The 12,256-nt window shown below is 43.1% G+C and overlaps 1 protein-coding gene across 12 annotated transcripts in view; it reads left to right on the top strand.

Moving 5' to 3' along the window:
• The window catches only part of ATXN2 (ataxin 2), a 49,765-nt gene extending 37,937 nt beyond the window's left edge, over nt 1-11,828 (top strand). For 10 of the 12 annotated variants that reach the window (XM_036393597.2, XM_054516714.1, XM_036393598.2 and 7 more), the window contains 3 exons: nt 5,530-5,675; nt 6,617-6,844; nt 10,150-11,828. In XM_036393597.2, the coding sequence (XP_036249490.1) occupies nt 5,530-5,675; nt 6,617-6,844; nt 10,150-10,353 (578 nt within the window). In that variant the 3' untranslated portion in view covers nt 10,354-11,828. The remainder of the gene's footprint in view (nt 1-5,529; nt 5,676-6,616; nt 6,845-10,149) is intronic. The other 2 variants (XM_036393595.2, XM_036393593.2) reach the window with 1 other exon arrangement.
• Nucleotides 11,829-12,256: the final 428 nt, after the last annotated feature.

Genomic DNA, 12,256 nt, shown 5'->3' with positions numbered 1-12,256 from the left:
TCTATTCCCCTGATAGTACAATGGTGGATATAATATAAACTTCAGAGGATTCTCCAGGGACTAAGAGTGAACCAGTCACCAAAATTCTCTTGGAACTGTTCAGAATGGCAGTGCTATAGCTGAAAAAGCAAGGGCCAGTTTCTGCTCTAGTGTAATTGCATTTTAACCTTCTTGTTACAGTGGACAGTAACAGACCATGAATTGACATAAAGTTTCTTTTTGTGTTAATGAAGAACTGCAGACCTCAGTGTCAGAGTTAAGAAGGAAGGCTTACTCGAGACTTGTGTTTCATCTCCACTAATTTGTAAAACAAAATATCTAGCTCTGATAGCAGATAAGTGAATAAAAATATCTGCATGGTTCTAGAGTCTTCAAAAAAGAATTTAAAAAAAATTAAAACTGACACTGACCTTTCCAGAAGATGGGAAGTATGCACGTGGCAAGAGGCTAATTTACCTTTCTATTTTCCAAATTCAGCATGTCCCAAAATACCATACAGCAAGGAGACAGGCCCTTCTTTCTACTTTGCCAGTGAGTTGGGTTTTTTGTACTAATTTTGATTGTACAGAAAAGCACTTTCTAAAGAACCACATGTTAAAGGAATGGGACCTGTTGAGGGAACAAGTTTCCTTGCACCAAACCAGGATGTGGAAAATGCAGGAAGGCTCCTCTCAGTGGGCAGGAATGGAGCTTTGGAACAGATTTCTATAATCACAGGAAGCTGAGTTGTCAGTTCTTCAAAAATTTATTTTGAATATGGAATAATCTCTGACTTCACTGCTCAGTCTTTTCATCTGCAGCCAGAAATGGGCTCTGAGAAATCCTTCCCTGTGAGGGAGGCCCTGGCACAGGGTGCCCAGAGAAGCTGTGGCTGCTCCATCCTGGAAGTGTCCAAAGCCAGGCTGGATGGGGCTGGGAGCACCCTGGGCTAGTGGAAGGTGTCCCTGCCATGGCAGGGGGTGGAGCTGGATGATCTTGGAGGTCCCTTCCCACCCAAACCACTCAGTGACTCTGTGGCCTCCGTTAAAACCTGTGGGAGCTGCCTTGCTCCCTTTCATGAGCCCAACAGGATTTTTACACCTGATGAGTTCCCAGCTTCCTAAAGGAGAAGCACCTTGGGCCTCATCCCTTTTAAAAGCCATGGCTCAGGTTTTGAGCCCCTGGGAGGAAATAACTCGAGCTGCAGCTGAGGCGGAGGAAGTTTTCTGTAGAGCTGCCATTGAAGGAGTGCTGGGGACAACTTGTGGTCATGATTGTGTGACAGGGATGAGATGAGGGCTCCTTGGGACTGTCTCAGTTCCATTCCCTGGCTCAGGTGGGGCTGTGCTGGTGTCACCAGCATCACTGGAGGCACCGGGACAGGATCTGGTGCTCTCTGGACACAGCAGCCTGATCCAGCTCATCCAGCAAAGGCAGAGAGCTGCAAAATCCTGCCCTGTCTGCCCTGCTGGTGTTCAGCAGCTGCTTTGAGGAAGCTGAGGTTTGAAGGGGGTGTTTGCAGGATGAACTCTCACCCAGGACATGGGAAAGGAGGAGTTGCAGTTTCAGGCTGTTTCTGTTCTTGCTCCTGTCCTGCTGTGGCACTTGTTGCTGTGTCTGTCTGTAAGTCTGTGCAGCCCATGCCAGGCACTCTCCTGGTTTGGTTGTTTTTGGTTTTTTGTGGTTTTTTTTTTTCATTAGCTCATGCAAGAGGGATGTGAGAAAAAGCATTTGTTCTCCAAAAAATCTCCTCTGGAGCAGATTTCCTGTGTTTCTTGTGCCCCACTGGTTCTGCCTGGGTGGGGGCTGTAGGTTGCTGACCTGGGCTGTGTTCATGCCCCTTGGTTTGGTGCACTGAAATCACTGCAATAACCTCGTTCCTTTCTTGGATTATCTTTGAAGTCAAGTCCACTGTACCTGTGTAAAATGACTTCTTGAAATGTTTGTATGATGAAAGAAACATTTGCTATTTCTTTGCTTCCTACCATTCAGGTCTTTTAAATGTAGTTATCCTCACCATCTTACTGGCTCTGGCAATAGTTTTGAAGTTTGTTCACTGGTCAGTTCTTGAAAATAGGCTCTTCAGTGCATCTTTGGACCATGACCAACACTGACCACCATTGGCACCATTGAAATTCCAGGGAAAAAACAAAATTACAAAATGCCACGATGTGGTTTCACATATTCCCTTGTAGCTGAGAGTTCTGCTTGATTTCTGCTGCTCTGACCTCTTCTGATTTCAGCTCCTTCTGTGGGTTCTGTGGCTGACTGCTTCTTGTTTGCTCTCAGAAATGGGGTGCAGTTCTCTAGAGCTGAATTCAGTAATTCAATCCCTGTGATGTTTTTCTCCCATCCCGTGACTGAGTCGCTCCCCTCCCTGTGTCCCTGCCAGGTCAGTGCAGTGAAATATCTCACATTAGACCCAATTTGATTAGAAAGATGCAGAAGTGAAGCAGGGCAGCCCAGGCAGAGGAATTTAAGGCATAAAGGCTGAGAAACCCAGTGTATTTGTGCTGCAGTGAGCTGAGGTGACCTGCAGCAAGGTGTGTCCTTTCCTAGAGCTCTCCTGGCACACTCTCAGATAATAGGTGGCCATTTGGAAAATCTCCAAAATACTGACAGTTGGGGGAAAATGTTGGATAATGGGTCTTTTATTTATTTTTTCATCTCCTGTCTTGTCTTATTTGCTGTTAATTTGTGTAGTGAGGTGTTTTGATTACCAGGCAAAAATTCCTTTAAAAAATCCCAGGGAAAGTGCTTTAGTTCAGGTGAATTTTTCATGACTTTTACAAGACTCCTTTGACAGCCCTGCTGGTCTCAGAGATTTCATTGGCTTGGCAGGAATTACTTGCACTAACTAACATGGAAAACCATTTACACTGCTGGAGTTGGAGTCTGAACTCAGGTTTTGAGCTGGGAATGCATTTCAGACCTGCTGAGTCGTTCTTGGTTTGTGTGCAGGGACTGGCCAGGATGTGGAGAAGTGCCCAGATAACATTTTTTGAAAGGCATTTTTAATACTACTATTAAAAAATAATTTGCAGCAGCATCTGAAGTGGTTTTAAGCTTTACAAATTTGGTCATTAGGATGACCTGCTAAAGACAAAATGAAGGAGAGGGGAAACTGAAAATTAAATATTTTCAGTATACAAAAAATCCAGTGCTTCAAATCCAAAGCTATGGATAAAATATTAGGTGGTTTTGGAAGAGCTTCCACTAAGACAAAAACCTGATCCTCCCTCTGGTTTATATCTGTTCTTTAGGGTGCTATTCCTTGGTTTAACTGGTGTCTTAAGAGAGGAATTCCTTATTGTGAAGTTTTATTGTAGAAATATTCGCTTCAGAACAACTGAGTTTATTATTCTCTTGGCCATAAAGAACCAAAAGATGAATTGCACAAATGCTTTAATGGAGTCCCACATTATTTCGGGGGCTCTTAACAAGTGATGTGGGAAGCCTCGAGTATCTTACAACTTGGAATTAAATTTCATATACGTTTTAAAGCCTCTTGAATGGAGTTAATTTGTAGTCAGGCTTGCCAGCTCTGTGGCTGAGGCACTGGGAGGATTGCTGCCCTTTGGCAAGCAAGTAATCCCTCCTTCCATTTATTTCTGTTACTTTGACAAAGATAATAATTTCTGGCCTTCTTCAGAGTGTGTATAATAATGAGGTTGAGAAATTGTCCTCCTGTAGGAAGCCGTAAAATTGATCAGTGTTGCCATTGATCATTTTGGTGTTGTCAGAGGAGAGATGTCTGAAAGTCAAGTAGGAGCATGGCAGGGATGCTGCTGCAAAATACATTTTAGTAGTGATACCAATAAAAAAATCAAAAATACTTGGATTTAAAGCATAACCAAATGCTGTGGCAGAAGATCCTGCTGGCTTTGACAGTGTGCTTAGAAAATATTGAGGTGTTTTTGAACCCCCTCTCAATCAGGAGGCCTCAGAGTGTACAGCTGTGCTTGCGCATGTGGATAAGAACGTTAGGATCAACTCCAGGCTGCAGGAATTTAGTTCATCTGCATTAATAGCCTGAAACTGCTCATCACTGCGAGGCCATTTGCTCAGTGAAGATTTAATAGAGCTTGCCAGGGATTAAGTTAAATGTGGCAGGCAGTTATTTTCTAAAGGAGGAACCTGCACAGGGGAGAAAAACCTCAATTAGGCAAAAATATCCTGGCTCTCTGTATTCTGGTGAGTTGGAATGTGTCAGAACTTGGATTTGTAAGGTTCATAGCAGACCAGACTGGAGGAAAACTGCAGTGGCCATCAAGTGTTAATATAATACCAACCCCATTAAAAAAAAAAATACAAAACTTGGTAGATACTCATCAGTAATTACTTCAGAACCACCAAAAGGCAGCAAAACAAATAAGGAACAGTTGAAGGAAATATTGAGGAGCAGGCTGATAGTTTTCTTTGTCTGTTAGCTTTTTTAGCACTTTGTCAGCAAAACTCTCCTTGGTCTTTCAGGCTGTGACATCAGAGGGATTGACACGTGTTGTCACACACAGAAGTAGCTGCAGACATGGCCTGCTTGTTGCACAAACTTCAAAGAATAGGGGAAACATCCTCATTTTTAGGGTCCTGCTTTTGCATTGCATGCTTTGTGTTGAAAGGAAGACTTGTTGTCATTATGGCTTTTCATACTTGCTTAGATTCCCTCAAAAGTTCAAAAAAAAAAAAAAATAGGATTTAGTGTGGCCCATTTGAAGCAGGACAGAGCAGGATCCAAGAAGGAACTGGGAGTTTGTTTTTGGAAACTGGCACAGCTGTAGCAACAGATGTGGCTTCACTGGGGTAAAAGTTTTCTGTTGTTCAGTTTCTTCCTTTTTGGGAATTTTGTACCTTATTTGCTTCTGGTTCAAGGAATGAAGAATTCCATGGCAGTGTTGGGGAACTCACAGGATGGTGGTGATCCAGAACAGATTGGCCTCGAGGGCAGAGGCAGAATGGGTTATTTTAGCACAAGAAAGTGGCTTCAGCAAAAATTTGATGCTCGAGCAGCCTCAGTTTTGTCAGCTGCGATGTGTTTATTTATTCTAGAGTGCAAGGGCAGAGTTTGTGCTTCCCTCTGACTGTTCTGTGAGCAATTTCCAGAAGAGTAGCATGGTGAGGTTAGCCAGGTATAAGGCCAAAGAATTTTTTTTGGATGGTGGAAATAAAAATGGCTCGTAACAGCTTTGAAAAGTATATCTCAGGAAATCCTAAATTGTATGAAAATTATAAATTTGATCTTTGAAACTGGTCTGTTTGACAAAACAAAAGATGAAATACTGCTTTTCTCTATGTAGTATCTGTTACATTGTCAAATTAGGGAAGATGAACTGTCTAATTATGGTTGTTTATAGACTTTCCTGCCAAACCAAACTACACAAAAGCAAGGTAAGATCATCAGCTATTTGCAAGATAAATATATATATATTTTTTAGAAGGGGGAGGGAATATATTTACAGATTGAGTTGTAGTGAAATCTTCAAATGCAGATGGTGACTTGATAGAGGAGCATGTCCTGTACCTGGTGTTAAATATTCTTCTTTTTCATCCTAGTTTCCACTGGCTCACTTGCTCAGCAGTATGCCCACCCTAATGCTACCCTGCACCCGCATCCTCCTCATCCTCAGCCTTCTGCCACCCCAACTGGCCAGCAGCAAAGCCAACATGCTGGAAGCCACCCTGCTCCAAGCCCCGTGCAGGTAACACATCCCTGAGTGGCTGCAAATTGTGTTGAAGGGAATCCAGCTGTCCAGTGCTTGGTGTTGATGTGTTGATTTCTCTGAGAGGGAAAGGGGGGAGGATGGAGCAGAATCCAACCACTCCCTGCTCACTGGGGATGGGGGATGTTTCAGTTTAAGGATTAAGGAAGGATCATAATTGTGTCAGTGCTTTCAATATGAGAGAAGTGGAAATAGCAGAGAAATGCTGAGAAGTGTTTGATTGGATTTTGTCAAAGCAGCTGAAAACAAAGTGATCCTTGGATAGTGCTGCATTCCTTAATTCCCTTCTGGGAATAACTCTGCTTGCAGCTCCAGGTTCTGCATGGTTTTACCTGGCACTCTGGGCTCTGTTTGCTGGCAGAAGCTGAGCCTGGTGGGTGGGATGGTGTCACAGGAGTTCTCGGATGAGGGAAGAGATGGAGATCTGACTCCATGTTACAGAAGGCTTGATTTATTATTTTGTGATCTGTATTACATTAAAACTATACTCAAAGAATAGAAGAAAAGGTTTCATCAGAAGGCTGGCTAAGCTAAGAATAGAAAGGAATTATAACAAAGGCAGCTGTCTCAGACTCTCTGTCAGAGCCAGCTGGGCTGTGATTGGCCATTAATTAGAAACAACCACATGAGACCAATCCCAGATGCACCTGTTGCATTCCACAGCAGCAGATAACCATTGTTCACATTCTGTTCCTGAGGCCTCTCAGCTTCTCAGGAGGAAAAATCCTAAGGAAAGGATTTTTCATCAAAAGATGTCTGCGACAGGTGGGGTTGTAAAGAGTTCCCCCACGAGCACAGCTGATCCTCAGATTCGCCATTTCCAAATTCAGAATGAAGAGCAGTTTCCCACCCCTTTCTCCTTAACGGAATCAATGCAATTCCTCAGCCCTAACCTAAACAATCTCTGTGTTTTCTTGCAGCACCACCAGCACCAGGCTGCCCAGGCCCTGCACCTGGCCAACCCCCAGCAGCAGTCGGCGATTTACCACGCAGGTCTAGCTCCAACCCCTCCTTCCATGACGCCAGGCTCCAACACGCAGTCTCCACAAAACAATTTTCCTACAGCACAACAAACAGTCTTCACCATTCATCCCTCCCATGTTCAACCTGCATATACCAATCCGCCACACATGGCCCATGTCCCCCAGGTAAACACAGTTTAACAACCTTCAAGACTAAATGTCTTAATGCCACAAAAGTTAGGACAGTCGGGCCTGCTGAAGTGATTGCCAATCTGTCACCTCTCAGCACAGACTTACCTGTTGTTGTTATTTAGGTTTCTGTCTGTACATTGCCTTTATTTAGAATTTTGACAAGGTGTACTTGGACCTCAGCTTCCAACACCTAGTGCATCTGCAACTGTAGTTTAATGAAGACATCTTAAGCTGGCACTGCTACTGAAATAAATTGAGCTCTCTTCCCAGTTCCTGGCTCCCATCCTTGTCCCTGCCCCACCACTCTGCTCACAGAACTGCTTGGCCGTGGAGCAGAGCAGGCTGGGGACACAATTCAGCTGAAATGTGCCTCCCCTACCCCCTTTTTAGGCTGTTTCTTGGTCAAATCAGTTCCCTGCTCAGTCAGGTGCCTGATCCCAGGAAGAGCTGGCATACAGAAAGGTTGGAGGTGGGAGGTGAGTGCAGAAAGGCTGAATTGCTGCTTTTGGTGGCAGTTTCAGGCTCTGCATCGCAGACAAATTCTATACAAATACATCCAGAAAAGGACGTGACAGGATTTCCAGGGAGAGACAAGGCAGTGCAAGGGAGAGAGGAGAGAGTTAAGGTGACTGCAGGACAATCCTTGCAGAAAGAAGCCTCTGTGTGTGTGGTGTGTGTGTGTGGTTCTAAATGAACTGCTTGTGCTGAAGCTCCCCAAAGATTGTTGGGTAACCTAAAACAACAGTCTTTGCTTCAGAATCAGAAACCCACTCACTTCTCTTAACTGCTCCCTCGTGGTCAGCTCCCTGAGAAAAAGGATTTGGGGAAGGGAAGCACATGATAGATTAATCAAGAGCTCCATGTAAAGCAGTGTGACACAGATTTTCTGATGTTTACTAAATCTCCTGGATTTAGTGTCCTTTGTCAAGGAATGGGCAGTTCAATCAATAATTTGCCTGCACAATTTTTTCTTCAGACCAAGAACTTGGTGTCTGGTTTCTGCCTTCTCCTACAGGTTAACAATAGTTTGGGATAAGGTGACTAACTGTGATTAGGGATGTTAATCTGACACATGTCCAATCCCTTGCAGAATTCTGATAAAATCTTTGCTTTGGTCCCTGGGACAGTCAGTTAAGCCAATAAATCAATAGTTCTGTAGGAATCGTTTTACTGATGTTGAGTTTTTAGCTTTTTGATTCTCTTAGGCTTTTGATTTCTCTGCTTTATTTTGGGGGGGGAGGATAAGGAGAGGATGGCCAGAGCTGATGATTGCTGTGGCATCTTGGCTCATCCTCCCCTTCTCTGGTTTCTGCCAGAAACAAGACTCCTGCTCTGCTCTGGTGTGAATGCCTGGGTTGTGTTTAGAGCTTCTCACAGGGGTCTTGGCTTAGTGGCACGTCCAGTGCTGGGATTTGAAACATGAAACATTTGCTTGAAGGCCATGAAAGGGTAAAGCTGTGCCTGAGTTGTGCCCTGGCCAGGCCAGGGGTGCAGGATGTGACCATTGCCTTCCTTTCTGTGTGCCAAGCAAACCAAATTAAACAAATCAGATGCAACTTGGAGTCAGAACTGACTGCTCAGGTGGCATTTTTAGCAATCACAGACAAGGCCTGCCTTGCCCTTGATTTTAACTTGTGCAGTCTCTTCTGCAATTTTTTTTTTAGAATGAAAGCTGCAATTTGTGATATTTACACCAAACTAATTGACTTTCCCAATGAAGTAGTTCCCTCAAAAATCTCTAGTGAAGGCATAACTACAGTTCTGTCAGAAATTTTAAATGCATGTAATTATTCCATCGTGGGGAAACTAATCACTGGATTTAATCGTTTTTTAGCAGCCTCATTCCCAGCTCCTAAACACAATTCTGAAATACTACCTAGTAAAAATTTCAGTTAGGCCAACACAGGGGATCAATCCAATTTCCCTTCAGGTTATCAGATGAATCTTGAGCTGGTGGATATCTCACTTGAGAACCAGTACTTTAAAATTCATTAGAGAGTGCTGTCAGCTGCCAATTTGCAAAATGTTTGAGCCACAGCAGAAAAATTTTATCCACTGTGTGTATTGACTCCAGCTGCTCTATGAATAGCTGCTTTATAATGATGGCTTCTACAATAGCATGTTTGTCAGAGTCAACGTGGAGCCAGTCCTGGGAGGTATTTCTGTTCCACAGCCTGATCTCCTAAAGCTTTTTTAGAGCAAGAGTGAGATTTGAATTGCAGTTCCTGCCTTTAAAGGCTTCTGGGGTGCTACTAACACGTGCAAGTCTGATCAAAGAGTTTGGGGAATGTCTGTGATGAGTCAAGTAACCCTTTTTGTCTTTAAGAAATAAAATTCTAGCCACCACCTGCTATTTGTCTTTACTGGCATGGGAGACATGTGAGGCTGCAGTTCTGGGATATGGTAGAAGGACAAAGCAAACCTTAGGTACAAATGATGGGGTTTTGGGGCTTTTTTTTTTTTCCCAGGAGAAATCCACTGAGAGCTCTGAGTTCCCTTGTGCTTTTAAGAAATGAATGTTTGCTAGCTTTTTAAATAAAATAAATTGATGACCTCTAGAGACATGAACTGCTCTGAGCTAAAGAAACCCACCAAGTTCCTGAAGCTGTTTGCCAGAGGTGATCAGCCATGGGAAGGAATAATCTCCTTTTCCACTGAGACTTAGCCCTGATTGCTCAGATTACACAAGAACTGCGATGAGCTGAACTGGAAGCAGAACAAAGCTGCCCTGAGAGTGTGAAGGGATGAAATCACCCATGTCAGGAGGACTTGGCTGAGCACTGTGTGGGCACAGGTCACTGGAGAGGACAGGGAGGTTCCCAGGGCAGGGAGCCAGGAGAGAACGTGGGGTTGTGCAAGGAGAGAGCTGGGGAAGGGATGCCAGACTCCCAGTGCCTGTGAAGTTCCTATCTGTACCCTCTAGGAAGTGCTTTGATCTAGGTGTCTAACAGAAATGTTTTGAAGATTTGTTGCTGAATTGTTATTTTTTTTTAATACCCCCCCTGTTTAATGCTGGCAAAATGGCTAAAATTGAGAACGCAACTCAGAGCCAGCAGTGAGGAGCGCTTTTTTAATTATTATTTTTCCTTTTGGTTGTTATTATTATTAATTTTTTTTTTTGTGTTACAACTTCTGCCTTAATCCCTAGTTAAAAAAAAAAAAAAAGAAAGAAAAAATTAAAAAAAAAATCAAAATAAATGAAGAGTAAACCTTTGCTGACGGAGCAAACTTTCGCCAGTCATGTGGCCAGGAGTTGCTGCCTCCTTGTGACCATGATACTAAAGAGCTCTTTGTTTCAGGCTCATGTACAGTCAGGAATGGTTCCTTCTCACCCAACTGCCCATGCTCCAATGATGCTAATGACGACACAGCCTCCCGGTGGTCCCCAAGCCGCCCTCGCTCAAAGTGCACTACAGCCCATTCCAGTCTCGACAACAACACATTTCCCCTATATGACCCACCCTTCAGGTGAGGAGTGTGTGCCTGGGAGACCTGCACCCTAACTGAGCCAGGTCGAGGAGTGAGGACTGGGAGAAACCAGATCTTTGGGGAAAAAAAAAATTAAAAATTTAAAAAATTAAAAAAAAAAAAATAGACGACAAAGAAAGCCAACCAACCTTAAGATGTCCTTGTGTTTCACAGCTGTGCTTTGGCAGCCTGGAGGAGCGTAGGTTTAGCTGAGATGTACCTAATTCAGGGAATATTCTTGATTTTTCTCTAGCTGGAGTAGAGAAATGAGGAGTGTGAGGCACTGGCACTGTGGGACTGAGTTTTCTGTGGATTTGCCGTGGGGGATGGACTGTGTGGAGTTTATAATGATCAGAGGTTTGATTAAATCTTGAGGACAGCAGTGAAATGTGTGGGGGTAGGGCTGCTAGGCTGCTGTTAAAGTGACAACTGAAATCTAAACTTTAATTCAGAGTAACGTTCTGCAGCTTTGCTTTGGGGGAAAAGCAGGAGTTGTGTGACTTCTTTCCGCTTTAAATTTAACCTTATTTAGGTTTCGTTGATTATTCAAGTTCAAACAGCCTCTGAACTTCTGTAGTGATTTAGTTTTACCTGATGTTTCTTGGGGAATGTGTGAGCAGAACAAAGCTGCTTTCTGAGGGCTTAGGTAGGGAAAAAGCAAAAAAAAAAAAAGAAAAAAACATCCCAAGGACATCTTGATGTGCAGGGTTTTGTTTTGTTCTCTAAAAAAATAAAAGAAAAAGAGAAAAAAATAAAAATAAAAGAAAGTTGAGCTCAGTAGTTGTCCTGTGACCACTTTACTAGCAAACTGTTGTGTGGCTTGCCAATTTATTATTTACATTTGAACTTTTTTTTTACAGTACAAGCCCACCACCAACAGCAGTTGTAAGGCTCATCTGGAATAACTGAAAGGCTGGATACCTTTTGTAGGCCAAATACCCTCCTTCTACTGCTTCTGCCAACTGGAAGCACAGAAAACTAGAATTTCATTTTATTTTGTTTAAAAAAAAAAAAAATTTGATTTCTTGTAACATCCACTAGGAATGCTAACAGTTCATCTTGCAGTGGGAGAGATTCGGACTGAGTAGAGGCATTTAGGAACTTGTGGGCTATTCCATAATTCCATGCACTGTATCTGAGTCCTGCAAGTGCCCCAACTCTGCTTGCTGAAAACTGGAAGTTATTTATTTTTTAATGACCCTTCAAAGTTATGAACTCGTCAGCTAGCAAAAGAAGTAACAAGAGTGATTCTTGCTGCTATTATCACTAAAAATCAAGACTTGGAGATCCCTTTTACTTCTAACTAAACTTGAAACAGGTTCAGTAAAAAAAAAAAAAAATTCTAATCGTCAAACGGATGAGTTATTATTTATAAATCACGTTTGATGAGATAATCACTATCGTGAGACAGTGATGTAACTTTTAAGTTAAGAAAACTTTTACTTTGTAGATAATATAAAATAAAAACTTAAAAAAAAAATTAAAAAATAAAAAAAGTTTTAAAAACTGACCCTCCTCGGTGTTTGTGTGGTGATTTTTGGGTCTCTTCCCGTACCAATCCCAGCTGGAGCCAGGGTTTGCCTGAAGCTGTTGTGTGCTGCTGCTGCAGGGGCATTGCAGGAATAAGGGAAAGGTTTGGGAATCCCTAATTCAGCCCAGTTTTCTCAGGAGGTTTTGTGTCCAGGTGATTTTGTGTTGCTGATCCCTCAGCCTTGAGCTGCTCCAGATGGGGTCGGGAAAGGTCCCAAATGGGCCTTTAAGGTGATGGAAGTATAAAAGTCAGTGGTGCTGCTGGAGAAGGAAAGGAAAGGTAAGAATTCCCTGGCAAAATGCCTTTAAAAAGGTGGGGAGACAAAGTTATCCCTGCTCCAAGTGCCGTGTCCTGCCTGTCCTATGGGGTGCAGGCAGCGTCCCATGGGGACAAACCAGAGGATTTTC

This window comes from Molothrus ater, chromosome 18 (assembly GCF_012460135.2).
Source record: "Molothrus ater isolate BHLD 08-10-18 breed brown headed cowbird chromosome 18, BPBGC_Mater_1.1, whole genome shotgun sequence".
NCBI classification, from domain to species: domain Eukaryota; kingdom Metazoa; phylum Chordata; class Aves; order Passeriformes; family Icteridae; genus Molothrus; species Molothrus ater.
Note: the sequence above shows the minus strand (reverse complement) of the source record. Positions and strands in the feature narration are given on the sequence as shown.